Source organism: Panthera onca, chromosome D4 (assembly GCF_046562875.1).
Source record: "Panthera onca isolate mPanOnc1 chromosome D4, mPanOnc1 haplotype 2, whole genome shotgun sequence".
In the NCBI taxonomy this organism is placed as follows: Eukaryota; Metazoa; Chordata; class Mammalia; order Carnivora; family Felidae; genus Panthera; species Panthera onca.
Window position 1 is genome coordinate 87,108,273 of NC_138351.1, and position 16,907 is coordinate 87,125,179.

The 16,907-nt window shown below is 59.4% G+C and overlaps 1 protein-coding gene across 1 annotated transcript in view; it reads right to left on the reverse strand.

Annotated features, from left to right (window-relative positions):
* The window catches only part of EEIG1 (estrogen-induced osteoclastogenesis regulator 1), a 35,967-nt gene extending 19,254 nt beyond the window's left edge, over positions 1 to 16,713 (reverse strand). The window contains exon 1 of the mRNA XM_060608541.3: positions 15,694 to 16,713. Coding sequence (XP_060464524.1) covers positions 15,694 to 15,839 — 146 coding nt within the window. The 5' untranslated portion in view covers positions 15,840 to 16,713. The remainder of the gene's footprint in view (positions 1 to 15,693) is intronic.
* Positions 16,714 to 16,907: the final 194 nt, after the last annotated feature.

Here is a 16,907-nt window from a genome sequence, read left to right on the forward strand (position 1 = left end):
GACAGCTCAGAGCCTGGAGCCTGTTTCAGATTCTGTGTCTCCCTCTCTCTGACCCTCCCCTGTTCGTGCTCTGTCTCTCTCTGTCTCAAAAATAAATAAACGTTAAAAAAAAAATTTAAAAAAAAAAAAAAAAGAGACTTTTTAAAAATGCTTATTTATTTTGAGAGAGAGAGGGAGAGAGAGAGGGAGAGAGCACGAGCAGGGGAGGGGCAGAGAGAGAGGGAGAGAGAATCCCAAGCAGGCTCTGTACTGTCTGCGCAGAGCTCGATGTGGGGCTCAAACTCACGAACCGTGAGCTCGCGACCTGAGCCGAAATCAAGAGTTGGAGACACCCAGGTGCCCCTTGACATGTTTAACAAAGCCAAGGAGGCCAGTGTAGCCGGAGCAGAGTAAGCAAGGGGGCCGGTGGGGGCGAAACTGGAGAGGGCATCATGGCCCCAAGCTGCCATTGATCATGGACGTCCACGTGTGCACAGGTGGGTAGGGAAGGACAAAGAGACGACATGAGGGGAAGGGCAACTGTGTCCTTTTCTTTCCGAACTGGAAGTATCAAGGTGGCTTTTTTTTTAGAAGCGCAACTAGGGGGAAATGAACTCGTCTGGGAGTTCTCGGCATTGCAGTGACGTCTGAGGCCACAAAGCCACCGTGGCGAACGAGCCCCGGCAATAGCAGAGGCCCCATGCGAGACCCCTGATGGGTGGCTAGGACCCTGACAGGTGAGCGCCACGTGACACTGCTATTACCTCGATGGACTGTGGGCCCCGGGGACAGGGACCGGGCCTGGCTAGGCACCCTTGGCCTCCGCGTACATGGGCAATGACAGGAGGCACAGTGAGCGCCTGTCTCGGAATGATGGGGAGCGTGAAAGAATTAAAACCAACGAACATCTAGGGAGAAAAGTCAAAATAAGATGTTCGTTAAGAAAACAGGACTGGGGGGGCGCCTGGGTGGCGCAGTTGGTTAAGCGTCCGACTTCAGCCAGGTCACGATCTCGCGGTCCGTGAGTTCGAGCCCCGCGTCAGGCTCTGGGCTGATGGCTCAGAGCCTGGAGCCTGTTTCTGATTCTGTGTCTCCCTCTCTCTCTGCCCCTCCCCCGTTCATGCTCTGTCTCTCTCTGTCCCAAAAATAAATAAAAAACGTTGAAAAAAAAAATTAAAAAAAAAAAAAAAAAACAGGACTGGGGCGCCAACTCTTGATTTCCGCTCAGGTCGTGATCTCAAGGTTGCAAGCGCCGTATCGGACTCTATGCTGACAGTGTGGGGTCTGCTTGGGATGGTCTCTCTCCACCCCTGCCCCTCCCCCAAATAAATAAATGAATTAAAAAAAAAACAAAAACCATACAGGACTGCGCGTCCCCTCCGCTTGTCCTGCTGACGTGGCTCAGGATAGGTGGGAAAATGGAACTAAAAAGACGATGAAGCCTAGAGAGGAGACTATCCAGAAGCCTGGACTCCGGGCTTCCGGGCAAGGGGCTCATTCTCATTCATCTGTGTGCTGGCATGAGGGGACAGGTTGAAGGAAGGAGAGAGCTCATAGCAGGTCTGGCTGGGGTGGGATGAGGGACCAAGACCGTTTTCTTCATTTCTGTCCAAGAATCATTTCTATAATCAAAATGCAAACCGAGAAATGCGAAAAGGGCGTGAGATCAGAAGGGGCGGTCAAAAGCAAAATCATCTCCCTGATTCAAGGTCTGGGCCCACACTCGCCCTCCTTCAGGACCAGGCGCCCCTCACCCCCCAAGCCTAGGGTTTCAGGCATGAGTACCCAGAGCCATGCTGCCAGGGATAGGTAATTACAGAGACTGGGTTTTCAGGGGAGTTTTGTTTTTAGCTTTAAGATATACAATTAGATGTCCAAATCCCAGGAGGCAGGGTGAGCCCTCCACCCACCGCAGCCCACTGTGGCCATCCCAGTGGCAGAATTCTGTTATTTCTGGGTTGTCCTGAAATAGGACAGAGCACCGCACCAGGCTGCTGTCATCAGGCCAGCAGAACTCCCTTGGAGCCCCCCTGGCCCCAAATCCCAGGGCCTCTATTACGTATCCACAAAGACTTACTGTGGGTGCTGGCTTGGCACGAGGCCCCAGGTGGGTGTGGGGACACTACGGGAGCAGTCTTCCTGAGGGTGTCCCCAGTTGAGTGGGGGAGACAGACACTACACACGTGACCGATAACTGCCACCAGCCTCCGAGAGTGCAGACAGGGGCCTGACCCGGTCTGGGGCAGTGACACCAGAGCTGGGACCTCAAGGTGAGGTTGGCCAGGTGAAGATTAGATGAGATGTCCTAGGTCATGGGAACGGCCCAGGAAGACCCAGAGGGAAAGGGGTGGCTTCCAGGAAGAGATAGGACAAGGCCAGGGAGGGGCGGGATCAGGTTGGTGAGTGACCCCAGGAGGTCTGTCTCAGGGAGCCCGGGCTTCTTCATCTGCAGAAGGGTGACACTGCCCACCGCCTGAGGCTGTCACAGGGTGACTCTGCGGTGCCGTGTCCAGCTCCTTCCTCCTGATCAGCTGGACGGGGAACACAGAGAATTCTGTCAACATGGTGCGTGTGGCTGAGTCTTCCTAGTATCTGCCTTGCCGTGTGTCAGAGACCAAGGCAGCTGGCCACCACTGGGGCCTCACGCAGATGATGATGGCATTTCATCTGTCACCACTATCTCCCCAGAGCCCAGGACAGAGCTGAGCAGAGCGCGACTCTCACTCTCACTCTCACCACTTTCCCCCGCACCCCTCCAGGCTCATCTTTAATTTAATCAATAGTAAAATCAGATCCTGTTCACTGAGCTTGTTCTACAGGAAGAGTGTTGTTTTTTTTTTTTTTTTAATTTTTTAAAGATGTTTTTATTTATTTTTGAGACAGAGAGAGACAGAGCATGAGCAGGGGAGGGGCAGAGAGAGAGGGAGACACAGAATCTGAAGCAGGCTCCGGGTTCTGAGCTGTCGGCACAGAGCCCGACGCGGGGCTTGAACCACAAACTGTGAGATCATGAGCTGAGCCGAAGTCGGACGCTCAACCGATTGAGCCACCCAGGCGCCCCTAGGAGAGTGTTTCATATACATGACCAACCGAATTTTACCACAATCCCATGAGGCGTGTGCCATTATCATTGCCAATTTACAGATGAAGAAACGGAGGTCCAGAGAAGGGCAGGATAGGTCCCAACTCACAGAACAACATGGTAGGATGCTAGTCTGAGGCGGCCCGACATCACAGCACAGATTCACTTCTTCCCCGTGCCCGTTCCCCTCAAAAGCAGGAAGTGGACCTGGGAGGCGGGAAGTGCTTCTTCCCGGGCCCCAGCCACTTGAAGGCTGTGAGGAGTGGCGGGCCAGGTTAAAGTGAGCCCCCATCCTCGGCCCCTCAGAGAAGTTCGGGACTCCCAGCAGGAGACACCTCAGAGGCCAGGCTCCACGGTTCCCCAAAGTCGGCTCACTGCCGCGTCCCCGGCACCCGGCCTAGACCAGCATCACGACCCAGGAAGCGCAGCAAGATCCCAGAGCCTTAGCAGCCCCGGCGTCCCCGTCACTCAGGTGACGAGGGATCGGTGCGGTGGGAGCCACCTCCTGATCACAGGCTGTCCACGGCCCCCAGGGTCCTTGCAGATGGGAACCGGTTAGGCCCTTCGGTGCCTCCCGCTGGAGCTGGAGCAAGGATGTGGCACAGCCAGCAGTCACCAGAGGAGCAGAGAGTCGGGAGAAGGGAACCCGGGGTATCAGTGGGGCAGCCCATGGAACAGCCTCCGGTGTGACCCCACGCCCAGCCTCAGAACCTCGCCCTCCCAGCCGCCTGGCCTCGTCTGCGCCTCCGGCTCGTGACCACCGCCGCCAGCCAGCACGGAACCCCAGTCTGGCAGGGAGTGGCTCAGTCGTGGCCACAGGCAAGGCCCCGTAGGACAGGGCTTCTCGGGCTTGAGTGAACACCGCAAACTCCTTGGCTCGTCACGCAGATTCCCAGGCCCTGCCAGAGCTACAGACTGCAGGGTGCCTGGACCTCAGCACCACTGCCATCCCGAGATGGAAATTCTGGGTTGTGGGGGCGGGGGTGGGGGGGGGGGTCTCCTGTGCATCGTCGGATATTCAGCAGCACCCTGCCGGGAGTACAACGCCAGCTGGGACCACCAAAACTGTCTTTAGACATCGCCAGCTGTCTCCCCAGGGACAAAGTCACCCAGTGAAGAACGACTGCTGCGGGCCTCGGGCCGAACTTTTGGAACACGCCCTCCTGTGATTCCGATGCAGGAGCTGGGCCCCCACCTAAGAGAGGGCACATCCACAAGGACTGAGTGGGACCCCAGGGACCCCTCAGCCCCAGCTGTGCTCCTGGGTTCCTGAGAACGCTGGCCCCTGGATTCTTCCCATCTAGCCCCTACAATGACAGGTAAGCAGAGCGAGGTTGCACCCCCTAAGTCCCTCCCAGCTGGTCCAGCAGCCCCGGGGAAGGGGGTGCTGTCACGGTGCCCAGCCTGCTCCTCCTCAGCCACACCCACTCCATCATCTCCAGCCCTTGGCTGGGTTCCCGGAGGAACGAGCGGTCGGTCGCAGTGATGCAACCCAGGTTCCCGGCTGATGAAACCCAGCCCAGGCCGGGAGAGGCGAGAGTCTAATAAGGAAACAATTTAAATCCACAACATCTGCCTGCGCTTCCCCGAAGAGAAGAGAGCACAGCCGCCCGGGGAGGGGCCCACCCCAGGGAGCAGCCAAGGCGTCCATCCAGGGGCTGTGAGGCGCTCGAGCTCCCATCCCAGCAACGTGGCCAACGTGGCAGCCCAGCGGCATCGGGCTCCTGCCAGGAATTCAGGGCCGCGTGCAGGGAAGCAGCTCGCTGTGGCTCTGACACTGCCAGTGACAGGGTGAGGCGGCAGCCAGTTCCTAGAAGCCAGCCACTCTGTGCTGACACCGGAGGGCTGGGCGGGGGCGGGGGCGGGCGGGTGGAGGGAGGGGGCCCCCGGCCGCCCCGAGACCTCGTCTCTGCTCCCCTGCCGATAGGAGTCCTGCTGCTGGCCCAGGAGCAAAGGCTGGCATCAGCAAGTGACCCATGGAAGTACAGAACGGACAGCCCCCTGGGGGCTTCAGAAACTCCACATCGGAAAAGGGGTAGGGGGTCAGCCAAACCACTCAGGCTTAGTGGGGAAGCGTCAGGGTTAGCAGTAGGATTCTGGAGTCACGTGCACCTGAGTTTGAATCCTGCCATTCATCAGCCCCACAACCCTGAGCTGGATCAAAACCCCAAAAGCGGGCAGGTGCCAGCTTCCCCATTTTGCAGACACAGGCACATAGCCTCTCTGCCCCAGCCTTCTGCACCCAGTCAGGCCATGTAGGTGGCCTCCCCACCACTCAGGCGAGGGCCTATGGACGCTCTTCTCAACTGACAACGGTGGGTCATTCCCTCTTGTTCTTAGAGCCCAAGAGGAGAGCGGGCCGTTGAAGGGGTCCAAAGTAGACCGCTAGCTTTGACCAAGTGCTGATCCAATCCCACGCACCCCACTACCCAGTGTGACCCAGCCTGGCTCCTGTTTCCTAGGTATCCAGGCACACGTGCCAGGTGCTACTCAAGCATTAACTCTCTGCAGGCACGACCTCCACCTACTTCACAGATGAGCAAACTCTCAAGAAGTCCTCTGCTCACACGGGAGGTGCTTATCTGGCCCACCAAGCCTGACCTCACAGCCCACCCCCAGAGGGCACTCACGTGGAATGGGGGATGTGGCTGCAACCGTCGGAAGCAGGAAGCCAGGCTCCTCACTGAGCCTCCCCTTGCCCACCCCAGGACCATATATCTGGATATTTCCCCAGGCCTTGAACCCGGCAAGTGGCCCAGGCTGCTCTTGGCTGACTCACATCTGGGTGGCGTTTGAATCATCCAAGGAAGACAAACAGGGGGGAGGGAATCCCATCCCCAGAGTCCTGTTCCTTGAATGGCTGGACGTAAGTGAGTCACGGGTGTGTCCCTGTCCTCTGAGCCCCTATCCAACCCCGCTAGGCCTTCAGGTAAGCACCCTTCCCCCAACTACTGTAGCCGGACAGATCACTTCCTCTTCTGGGTCTGGGTCTTAGGTGAAAACAAAACAAGGCTCCTGTGTCTCAGAGCGTGGGACTCCTGGACGCAGGGCCTCTGTCTCCCTCACTGCTGCTGCTGAGTCCTGGGATGACACCTGGCACATAGCAGGTACTCAGTAAGTATCCAATGACTAAATCAGTGACCTTCACAGCCCTGCTCTCAACAAGGGCTGCCATGGGCCTTCTTGCAATGCTCTTTCCGTCTCCAGGAAGAGGGCCTCCCAGCTGTGGCTGGGCCATGTCCTCTGGCTCTCCACAGAGTCCAAGGGGTCGAGAGTTATCGCTACCTCTGGATCTGTCCCCAGCTGTTCCCACTGCCCCGCACATGGCTCCCTGGTCTTCTGAAGTGACCGAGGAATACTCAGAGACCACTCAGACTCAGAGTCGTGTCTCCTCACAGACTCAGACCTGTTTTACCAGCCATCTTCAGCATTTCTCCGAGATTCCAACCACAGGACAGAAAGCTCAGGGTCAGGTGGGACCATGAGGCCATCACTCACCATTCTCTACCTCCTCCTTGACACCTGATTCTCCTACAGACTCATGCTCTGACCCTGGGCCGATCACTGCCTCTGTCATTCACTTAGGCCATATACATTAACTGAGCATTAACTACACTGAGCTGGGCCTGAGGGGGACGCTGAAGATACCCCCCGAATAAGCCTGGGCATCAGTCTTGTCTGCATCCAAACCGGGCATGGCCATTCTCACTCATGTCCATGTGATTCCTCTTCAGCCAACTCAAAATCTTCAGAAGGGGCTGGAGCCTTCTCTTGGCATTCACAGAGAGTACCCAGTCGGTCAAAGGGCCATTCCCAAAAAATGGGGCAGGGCCAGAGCAGGAGGGAGAAGCCAATGCCTCCCCTCCCCCTCGGTGCTCAGTACTTCCCTGAGCATGGTTGCGACTAATGGTCTCCCCCGGCTCATGGGCCCCCAGGTCAGGGGCCATGGCTGTCTTGGCCACTGCTGGGCCCAGTGCCCAGTGCAGGGTCAGGGCAGTAGCCCGGCTCGAATCACAAATGTTTGCTGACTGGGTGAAAAACAGGAAGAGAGAAGAGAAACAGTTAAAAGGAGAAATGGAGGAATGTGGATTTTTCCTTTCTGTCCCACCCGTGGATCCCCTCCAATAACTGCCCTGGATTAATACCAATCACTGCCAGCCTTCCCTGAGCACGTACTCTGTGCCAGGGGCTATGCTGGGTACACAACAGGTGTTAATCTACTTAATCCCACACCACATAGCTTATCACCCCATTTCACAGATGAGGAAAGCAAGGCTTAGCGAGATCCCGTGGTCTGGCAGCTTCAAGAGCCACTCCTCCCTCTGAGCTGCCAAGCCCTGCGGTCCAGAAGCCCCTGCTGGGGTTTGCGAGCAGCAGAAGGAAAATCTGCAGCCGGAGAAGACCGCTGGCAGCTGCCAAGATGAGTTATGGCCTCGTAAACAGGAGCGATGCTTATCAGGTCAGGACGGTTCAGACCGCCCTTCCAGCAAGACTGAGGACCTCCTCCAGGCTTCCAGGCACCCAAGAAGGAGGTTCAGTTTTGTCTAGAGGCGCCCAGCACTCCCGAAGGCGTGGGAGGTCTCACGGCTGTTGCTGACACACATGTGTGCACACACATCCTCAGTGTTCAGCTCCCAGAGTCTCAGCACAGCCCTGTAACCAGCCCCCAAGGAAGGGGACAGGCCTCAGAAGTCCCTCCCAGGCATGACTGCCACCCGGGAAAGATAACCTCATCCTGACCTGTATCAGGTGGGTTTTGAATCAGATGGTTTTTGAACTTTATATAAACAACATCACACAACGTGCTCCTGTCTGCTTCCTTCCCTCAATGTCGTTTGTGACGCCCGTCCTGGTTGTGAGGGGCAGCGGTGGAGGCTTGAGCCTTGTTTTTGAACCATTCCATGATGACCGAGGTGGGAAGCTGCCCTCTCAGCTGAAAGCCACCTCCCCTTCTGCAAACCGGAGCCCCAGGCTGCCCCTGGTCCTAAGCGATCTGACTCCTCCACCGGCTCCCCACCTGGGAAAGGTCCAACCCCCTCCTCCCATGGCCTCCTGCCACTCCAAGCCCCCAGGCCACTGGCTCCTCCCTGCTCAGCACTCTTGCCCTCACCCTCCCTCCACCCCAGGGTGCTCTTCTCCCCACCACCTGCCCACTCCTCCCTGGGACCAAACCCAGCATTGCTTCCTGTGTGTGGCGGGGGAGGGCTGTGATTGTAGGACTTTGCCCCCAGGAGCCACCATGGGCCCTACACACAGAAGGTGTTCAGGAAATTATCCCTGAGGGACTGAAGGCCGCAGGTGTGCTGCCCCCGCGTGTCTGCCTGCAGAGAGGAAGCAATGGGAGGAGAAGATGCCGGGCCTGCGAACAGGACCCAGACTTCTGCCTTCCTTCCCAGAGCCCTCCCGAGCCCTGGGCTATATGCACCTTCTCCCCTCTCAGCAAGTTTCGTCTGTGTTTGGCTGCCAGGTACGTGGCCCTGTGCTGAACAGGTAGCCCTCCACCCCCGTATGAGCACCCCCACACCATGGAGGAAGAAACCAAGGCTGAGAGGACAAGGCCTCTGGCCACAGTCACAGAGCCAGCGAGCAGCTGCCAAGGTCCAACAGCAGAGCCCGGGGTGGGCCCCAACCCCCTCGTCCTCCGCATCCCCCCAGGAGCATTCCCACCTCCCACAACCCATCAGTGCCCCCAGCTGCCTCTCCATCACACCCTCTGAGCCCATGGTGGTGCCCAGCTGCCCGCTAGGCGGGTGAGGGCTGCTCCTGACACGGACTGATACCTCTGGCCCCGGGGTGGGGAGGGGCTGGACCCAAGCAGCTGGCAGTGGCCGGCACACGATCCGGCACACGATCCGGCACCATCAGTGCCCACGCTGGTTTGGTGCCAAGAGAGAAAAGTCCCAGCCCCGTGCCAGCAACGACCAACAGCAGCAAGTCCCAGGACTAAGATGCAGTGGAGGCCGCTCCTGCCCAGTCCGGGGAAGAAGCGAAGAGACAGGGACACAGCCTATAGTGTCCCAAGATAAGGGCCCATAGTGGGTATACAGGGCAAAAGAATCCAGGGGGGGTTTCCCAGAGGAGGTGGCTCTTGGGCTGAGCAGGAGTTTAGCTGAGTAAAGCAGTGGGGGGAGGGAGACTGAGGTCAAAGTAACTGCAGAAACAAATAGGTAGAAGAGTGAGGTCTGGTGGGAGCCAGGGGAGCGCCAGGGGCCTCCCATCCACATCCACTGAGGGGCCCCTGGCTTCCTCACCCGCTCCCGCCTCCACAGAGTCTGACACCCGGGACCTCCACCTCGAGTGGGGGGGCTATCTTCAGCCTGTCAGAGTGGGTTCCAAAGCTGGCCGTGGAGAGGGTCCCTTCCCGCAGGCAGCAGCCCACCCCACCCCAGCCCAGGCCCTCCTGGGGAGAGTGCCCCAGCTCTCTCTGGCTCAGAGCCAAGCACCCCAAGGTTCTAACCAATGGGACCAAAAAAGCACGGAGACCCACTGGGGCGCCTGGGTGGCTCAGTCGGTTAAGTGTCCAGTCTTGATCTCGGCTCAGGTCATGATCTCGCAGTGCTTCTGGGTTCAGGCTGCACATTAGGCTTGGTGCCGACAGCGAGAAGCCTGCTTAGGATTCTCTCTCTGCCCCTCCCCTGCCCTCTCTCTCTCTCTATCTCTTAAAAAATAAATAAACTAAAAAAAAAGAAAAGGCACGGTCACGGAGACCCACCGGAGACCCTGTGCTCCAGCATGCTAGCACGCCCCTTAGACACTAAATGTGCTCCTCGCCCACTCCCCCACTTCTGGAAGGCAGAGCCCCCTGGGGAAAGTGCGCTCTCTCCACAGCACTCCGGTCAGTCCTGGCCCACAAACAAGTGCCAGCTGCCACAGGACCAGTGGGCAAAGGGGGTGGGAACTGAGGTGTGCACCCAGCCCACCGCTGTGACTCAGTCCAGGGACGGGAGGATGGACTGCAGTGTGCCCTGTGCTTCTAGCATGTGCCAGAAGCCAAGCTGGACGCTTGACAGGCATTATCTCACTGCGTCCTCCCAAGAACACTGCGAGGCAGGCACAACCAGCCCCACTTGGTAGGGTCTAAAGGACTAAGTCCCTTGCCCAAGGTCACACAGGCAGCAAGAGGCAGGACAGGAATGTCCTTCCCAGTCCTACAGCAGGAGCAAGGCACCAGCCTGACCGAACACGCAAAGTCCTCCATCAGAGCTGCTTCCTCCCGACCGCTGAACCAAGTTGGCCGAGGGGGCTGCTGGCTGGCCACTCTCAGTTGACATCTGGGTAGGGACGGGGGGATGGCGACTCCAAGCCTGCACGTGGGCGCCTTTCCAAGCCCAAGGTGCCAAAAATGGCTCAGAGCGGAGACCACAGGTTTGCAACCACAGCCCTAAGCGGACACCATTGCCAGGCACAGACTGGGCAGTTTAAGGCCTCACCAAGGCCACCAACGGCATGGTATGACCTCATGGAGAGCCAGAAGGCCCAGGAGATGACAGACGTCGGGTCACAGGGCACATCTGAAGCCCTGGGAGAAGCACTGGCCAGGCAAGATGGATAATGAAGAGAGACGCCCCCGCTGCCCCCACCTCGTGTTAAGTTACAGGTCACTTTCTAAGCAAATCTGATGTCTGTCGCCCGCTCAAACCTTGCCGTGGCTGTCTGTCAGGATGAAGATAAACGCGTACTGGCTGCCATGGTGTTGTACTGCCCACCCCCGGCAACAGGCAAGTGACCGCACGGTCGCCCCATGGCAGTCACCAGACTCCATACGCTGAGTCCTCAGGCTCCTGAGGCACGTGAGCAGACAAGCCAGTGGCCGTCACAAGGCTCAGTAAAGGCTTCCCAAATGCAAGTCAGGACTTCCAGGTACCGAACAAGCCGAGTTCAAGGGCACTCAGGGCACTCAGACACACGATGTCATCGCTGCCAAGAACGCCTGGCCAGAGTGGCTATCAGGACAGAGCCTGAAGTGAGGAACAGGCCTCAGGGAATAGCCTTGGCTCCAGAGACTCAGATCGCCTCAGGTCAGGGCTCTGCCACTGCCAGGCCGGGAGACAGGCGGCAGGGCTGCCAGGGTGGCACCTGCCAAAGGTGTGGCCAGCTGGCAGCAAAGGCCAGGTCCAAGGAGCAGACACCAAGGCCAGGCACAGGCTGGACAGGTTCGGGCTTCACCAGGGGCACCAGCAGCACAGTCTGACCCTGCAGGGACCCAGCGGCTGGCCTGGTGCCACAGCCCGGCTGCCTGGGGTGGCCTTTATGGCTCGCCAGCAGGACCTCTCTCCGCAAGTGTCTGCCTCCTCATGCCCCCCAGCCCGCACAAGGAAGGCCTTCTGCAGAGGCCCCGGGGACCAGGCAGGACCTAGTAAAGTGAGGGAGACAGACTATGGCAGAAGTCCAAGGGTGTACAGTGGGGTCAGGAGCCTAGAGCAGGCAGCCCGTGGAGAAGGCAGTCGCAAAGCCCCTTGGGCCAAATGCTGCCACGCGGCACTGTTCCCAGATACCTAACTTAAAAGAAACCGAAAGTCTGGATTTTTACTCTGTCAAAAACTATCAGAGCACAGTATGGGGCAGCCAAACCCCAGCGATATTTGGCCACTGTGCACCCTCTGAACTTCCATCTTCTAGCAGCCACTAAGCAATAGTGGTGCCAGTCACTTCAGGATCAGGAAACCCACCTGCCCACTCTGCCTGGCAACCTTCTCTCCAGTCTGCCCACTCTTCTGTCTCTCTCCCCGCCACCACGCAGCCGGGCCAGCAAAACCCGCTCGGCCAATTCCAACTGGCCCTTATGGGGTGCTGGTCAGGCCCCCTTGTGTCTTCTCCACTCAGCAGCCAAGAGCCATCATCCTAATGGGCAAACCAGGCCGCACTGCTCCCCTGCCCCTCGGCTGGGCCCTCAAGGCCAGGAGCAGTCAGGCCCGGCAACTCCTCCTCCTCATTTGCACCAGCCCCCCAACCCTTCGGCTAAGGAGGTGCTCTCCTCCTGAGAGGACTTGCTATAAGGTAAATCAGCGCCTCCCTCTCCCTCCCTCCCCTGGCACCGCCAGCACGTGCATGGGCCGGGCCACAGGACCCGTGCCAACCGGGCACGGAGCCCTCTCGGGATGTTTGGGATTCTTCTTGCCTGAAGGATAGATTGGCTCAAGGCTGGAAGCCTGCACCCTTGCCCTGGAGAGACCACGGCCCAGCCTGCTGCCTCCCAACTCACCAGACTTGGCTGGGACCTCTGCATCCCCCCCAGGACCCCGGGAAAGCCTTCCAGATGCCATTTGGATGCATCTGCCTGGAAGGCCTCCAGGCAGGGACCTTGGCAAATGCCTACTCTGCCCCAGTGCCAGCCCATGCCTGGCCCCAAATCCACAGCAGCGATTTTAGCTTCACCCCCACCTATGGCCCTAGGGCCCCTTTTCCTCAGATGTCACAGGACCTAGCTTGGTGCCTAGAAAGTATCCAAATCTGGACTTTCCCAATCTGGACCCAGCCCAATAAAAAGAACCTTCTTCAAAAGTCTGAGGATATCACATGGGCTGTAGCTGCTCCCAGCCCTCTGCTACCAAGGCAAGGCAGGACTTCGGAGCTGGGCCTGCCCGATTTAAATCACAGCCCTGCCACTCCCTAGCTGAGTGACACGGGCCCATCACTTCAGGTGTCCTGACCCCAGTTTCCTCATCAGCTCATGGAGCGGTTCCAGGGCTCAACCGATCACACATCCAAGGTGCTCGGCAGGTCCCTGGCACACGGTAAGTACACATCAAAGGCAGTTTAAACCCTAATGATAAAAAGGTTATCTTCCCAACTGCATTACCAGATGGGTGACTGGCACGTGACTTCACCTCCCCGGCCTTGGTGCCCCTCCGGGTGACCAAGAGGATTAGCGCATATACCGCTTGCAGAACACTGAGCACGGCACCGGGCACGTAGCACCGGCCCTCGGAATGTGGTAGCTGTGAGCGTCACTGTTCGTAAGGAGGCCTCAGAAGGCTGAGGCTGGGGGACAGCGCGACATACCACCTGTTCTACCTGCTCAAATTGGGTCAGGCTGGAGCTGTGTACCCGGCTGTTGCCATGGTACCCAACATAAGGAAACACTCCAGCTAGGAAGGCGGGTGCTGCAGGAGTGGGGCCTCAGGCCTGCCTCACTCACACAACCCCCATGCCGCCACCAGCAGCCTCTGGGCCATCCCAGGGGTCCCTGGGGTTGGGAAGCGTATGCTGTTGGATCTGGGCCCAGGATCTGAGCAGGTCTCATCACCTCTGACCCTATTCCAACTCCAAAACAATGGGGCCTTGGCCATCTGGAGGGGTGGGCTGTGAGGCGGGGCTCCCAGACTGCAGAACAGGATGGGTGGGATGGGAGTGGAGGTGAAAGGAGCCCAGGAACCCCTATCTCCTGGGCAGAAGCCAAAGCAGCTCTAAAGCAGCCTCAGGTCCCAACATCACTGTCTGCTCTCTTCAGCCACACCTGCCCAGCAGCAGACAGGTACCCAGAGCTCACTAAGCGTCCAGCCTTGGGGGCTCAACGTCAGCTCCTCCCTCCACAACCGGCTCAGGTTTCATCCAGGATGAGGGCTGGGAAAAGCTGTTTGGGCTCGGCTGGGTTCAGGGAATCCATGGCTCCTTGCCAGGAGGGAAAAAGGGGAGGCAGACGGTGAAATCCGCACGCTGTGGGCCAAAACCTAGAACTTTCTAGAGCTTCCTAGATGAGGAGGCAGCTTTATGGCAATGGAAAGGCTGACGGGCCAGGTAGGGTGACGGTGGCCCCAGTGCCTGGGAGGAGACCTCAGTCTGGGGCTGAATACCGGTTCCTCAACGGGATCCAATACCCTGCTCACATCTAGACCCTCTGCTGACTCCAGCTGGTCCCTCCAAGACACAGGACGGCTGGGGCCTGGGGCCTGGACCCCTCCCTCTGCCATAGTAACTACAACTGCTGCAACAACAGGCACAGACATTACCCATGATCCTCACAACTCCAGGGACAGGTGTGACTTCTCCCACTTCACAGACAAGGCAACAAAGGCTCAAAGGTAGAAGAGGGTAGTGGTTAAAAGCACACCCCGACTCTGAATCTGGGCTCTGCTGTATTTGCTCAGGCAAATCACTCCTTCCCTGAGCCTCAGTTTTCACCTCTGTAAAATGGGGATAATAATCCTACAGCGCCCCCTCCCCACCTGGCCGCCGCTCCATGGCATGGTCAAGGAATTAAGGAAGAAGTGTTAATAAAACAGGCAGCACAGCACCAACAAATGCTGGTTCTTGGAATCCAAGAGGTTAGGTAACTCGCCCAAGGTCACCCGGCCGTGAGTGGCCGACCCCAGGCCCTAGCTCTGAGCACAACCCCATCCCCGAAACCTTGTGCTGCTACGTGGGTGGCCACGGGATCACAGGCTCCCCAGGCAGCAGAGGACCGCCACCAGCCCCCACAGCAAAGGGCAGCCCTTCTCTGAATTCCTCAGATAAGCAATTCCTGGCAGACTGGGGAGCCTCCGGGCCTAAGTGGGCCCAAGTGCAGAGAAAAGGCACCCCACCCTGTCCACACCGGAGATTCCTAAATCTGGGTTAGGCTGTATGCCCACCCACCCCCCACTCCACGCCCCGCACCCGTCCTCCCAGATCACCAGATTCATCCAACAGGTCGCCAAATAGGCCAAGTTAAGTTGACAACTACCTCCTGTGAGGTCCCTGGAAAGACCTTACTTCCTCTTTCTGGGCCTCAGTTTCTCCATTGCAGAACCATGAAGCAGCTCCAGCCAACTGGGCCCACAAGGAGGCCTGAGGAGCAAAGGGACAGACCAGGGAAGGGAACCAGCATGGCCTAGGCACACGTCCCAGGCCCTGGTACTGCATTCTATCTACTGAAACTTCTCCACAACTCTTACAGAGACCTGCACTGGGCCCAGAAAGTGACAGATCCAGGACTCAAAGCCCCATCTGTCAGACTCACTCTCCCCACCACAGGCCCAAACTATGTAATCCCAGGTGGGCCCATTCAGTGGGGGCAGCTTGGGAACTCAGTCACCCTCAGCAATGAGCTGGACAGCTGGACCCGCAGGATGGGGAAGAACACAAAACCAAACTGGATTGGGCCTCTTTCTGAGAGAGTGGCAGCCTCCTTAACAAGGGCATTTGCAATGCAAAACAACCCAGCCCCAGCCAAAAGAGGACAGTCACTCAGAGAGGGCTGGGCAGGCCAAAACCTAGCCACCTCCCTCCATCCAGACCAGGAGTGCCTGGGAACCTGTGGCTGGCCCAGTCTCTAAATCATATGACAGCCCAAGCGGCCAGCTGGGTGCAAGGTGGCCTGGAATACTCCTGATTGCCTCAGCCCTTCCAGGCACAAATCCTGGTGGGCTCTTTGTGCAAGTCTGAGGAATGGGCCGGCATGCAGGGCCCCAAGACTGGCTGAAAGAATGAACCCCCACCTAACCAGCTGGTCACCTGCAGACAGGTGCCCGGCACCCTGCCAGCTTCTCAGGCCCAGACCTCCCAGATCACTCAGCCCTGCCTTGTGCAAACCTGCCCCAGACACACATAATCCCCAGAACTCTCTGGGCCCACAAGGGCGCTTCCACGTGCCAAGTGACTAGATCTGGCTCATCATCCCCCTCCCCTGCAGGCGCGACTGCCCCAGCTCCTACCTTGACGACAAGCTGACAAAATCCCCGCCATCCAGCAACCGGACTTTGCAGAAGAGGACTCCGTTCACGAAGGGGACCGCAGTCAGCTCCTCCAGGGTGAAAGTGGTTTGAAATTTGAATTTCTTCTTCTTCATCAAGAAAGCCATGAGCGAGTTCCCTGAGTCTGAAGCCCCGAAGGCCAAAAAAGGGGGGAAGCCAGAAATCCCCAGGATTCCTTTCCCTACACCACACCCCCTCCTCAAAACATCAGAGCCGGATCCCGCCCAGATGGTGGCGAAGGCGGCCGAGCGGGCGGGGATCTGAGTCCGGAGGGCCCAGGTCTGAGCGACCAGTCCAGTTCGCGGGCCGGCTGGCTTCACCGTCGGGGAGCCGGGGCTCGGAGGGGCTCGGAGTGGCCGGGGGCTTCACCGGCATGTAAACAGCGGGGCATGGCCCAGGAGGCAGGGGTAGGGGTGGCGGGCGGCGAGAGACCGGCCGCGCTGGAGGGCAGCATCCCGCACCGCGGTCCCTGGGGAGCTCTCAGCCGCGCTACCGGGCGCGGCTGGCGGACCGGGGAGGCCGAGGGCGGCGGGCGGCCCCGCCCCCGCCCCGCTGGCGGCCGGGGGAGGCGCCCTCGCCGCGCACACGCCCCCGCACCTGGGAGCCGGGCGGCCCTAGCAGGTGAGTCCGGGGCTGCTGAGGGCACCCCCAGGGGGCGACCGGGAGCTCTGGGGGCCTCTCCGGGAGGCGCGACGGGGACACTCCCGGCCGGGAACGGCCGGCCGCGGCCCCCTCCGGGCGGGCACCAGGCCCGGGCAGCCGGGGCGCCGCCTCCTCTTCGGTCCTGGGTCCCGCGCCGCGGGCCCCGGCGGAGCTGAGGCGCCTTTCCGGCCGGCCGGTGGCACCCGCCTCGCTCGCCAACTCTGCCCAGCACCCCGCGAGCAGCAGCGCCGCCGCCTGCGCTCCGGACGCGGCAGCCCGGGCCCGACGCTGTGCGGCGCCACTCGGAGAATGCTGAGGCCCAGCGCGGCCGCCCGCGGAGCCGCCGCCGAGCGCGGGAGGGGCGGGGCACCGGCGGCCCAGGCTGCCCGCGATTGGGCGACCCCGCGGGGCGGGCGCGGAGCGCGATTGGGGGACGGCAGCGTGGGGCGGGACTTGCGGGAGGCAGAGGCGGCCCAAGACGCTTGGATTGGTGTGCCGCGCGGCTGGACCCGCCTCCTCGGACTAGGCCGGGA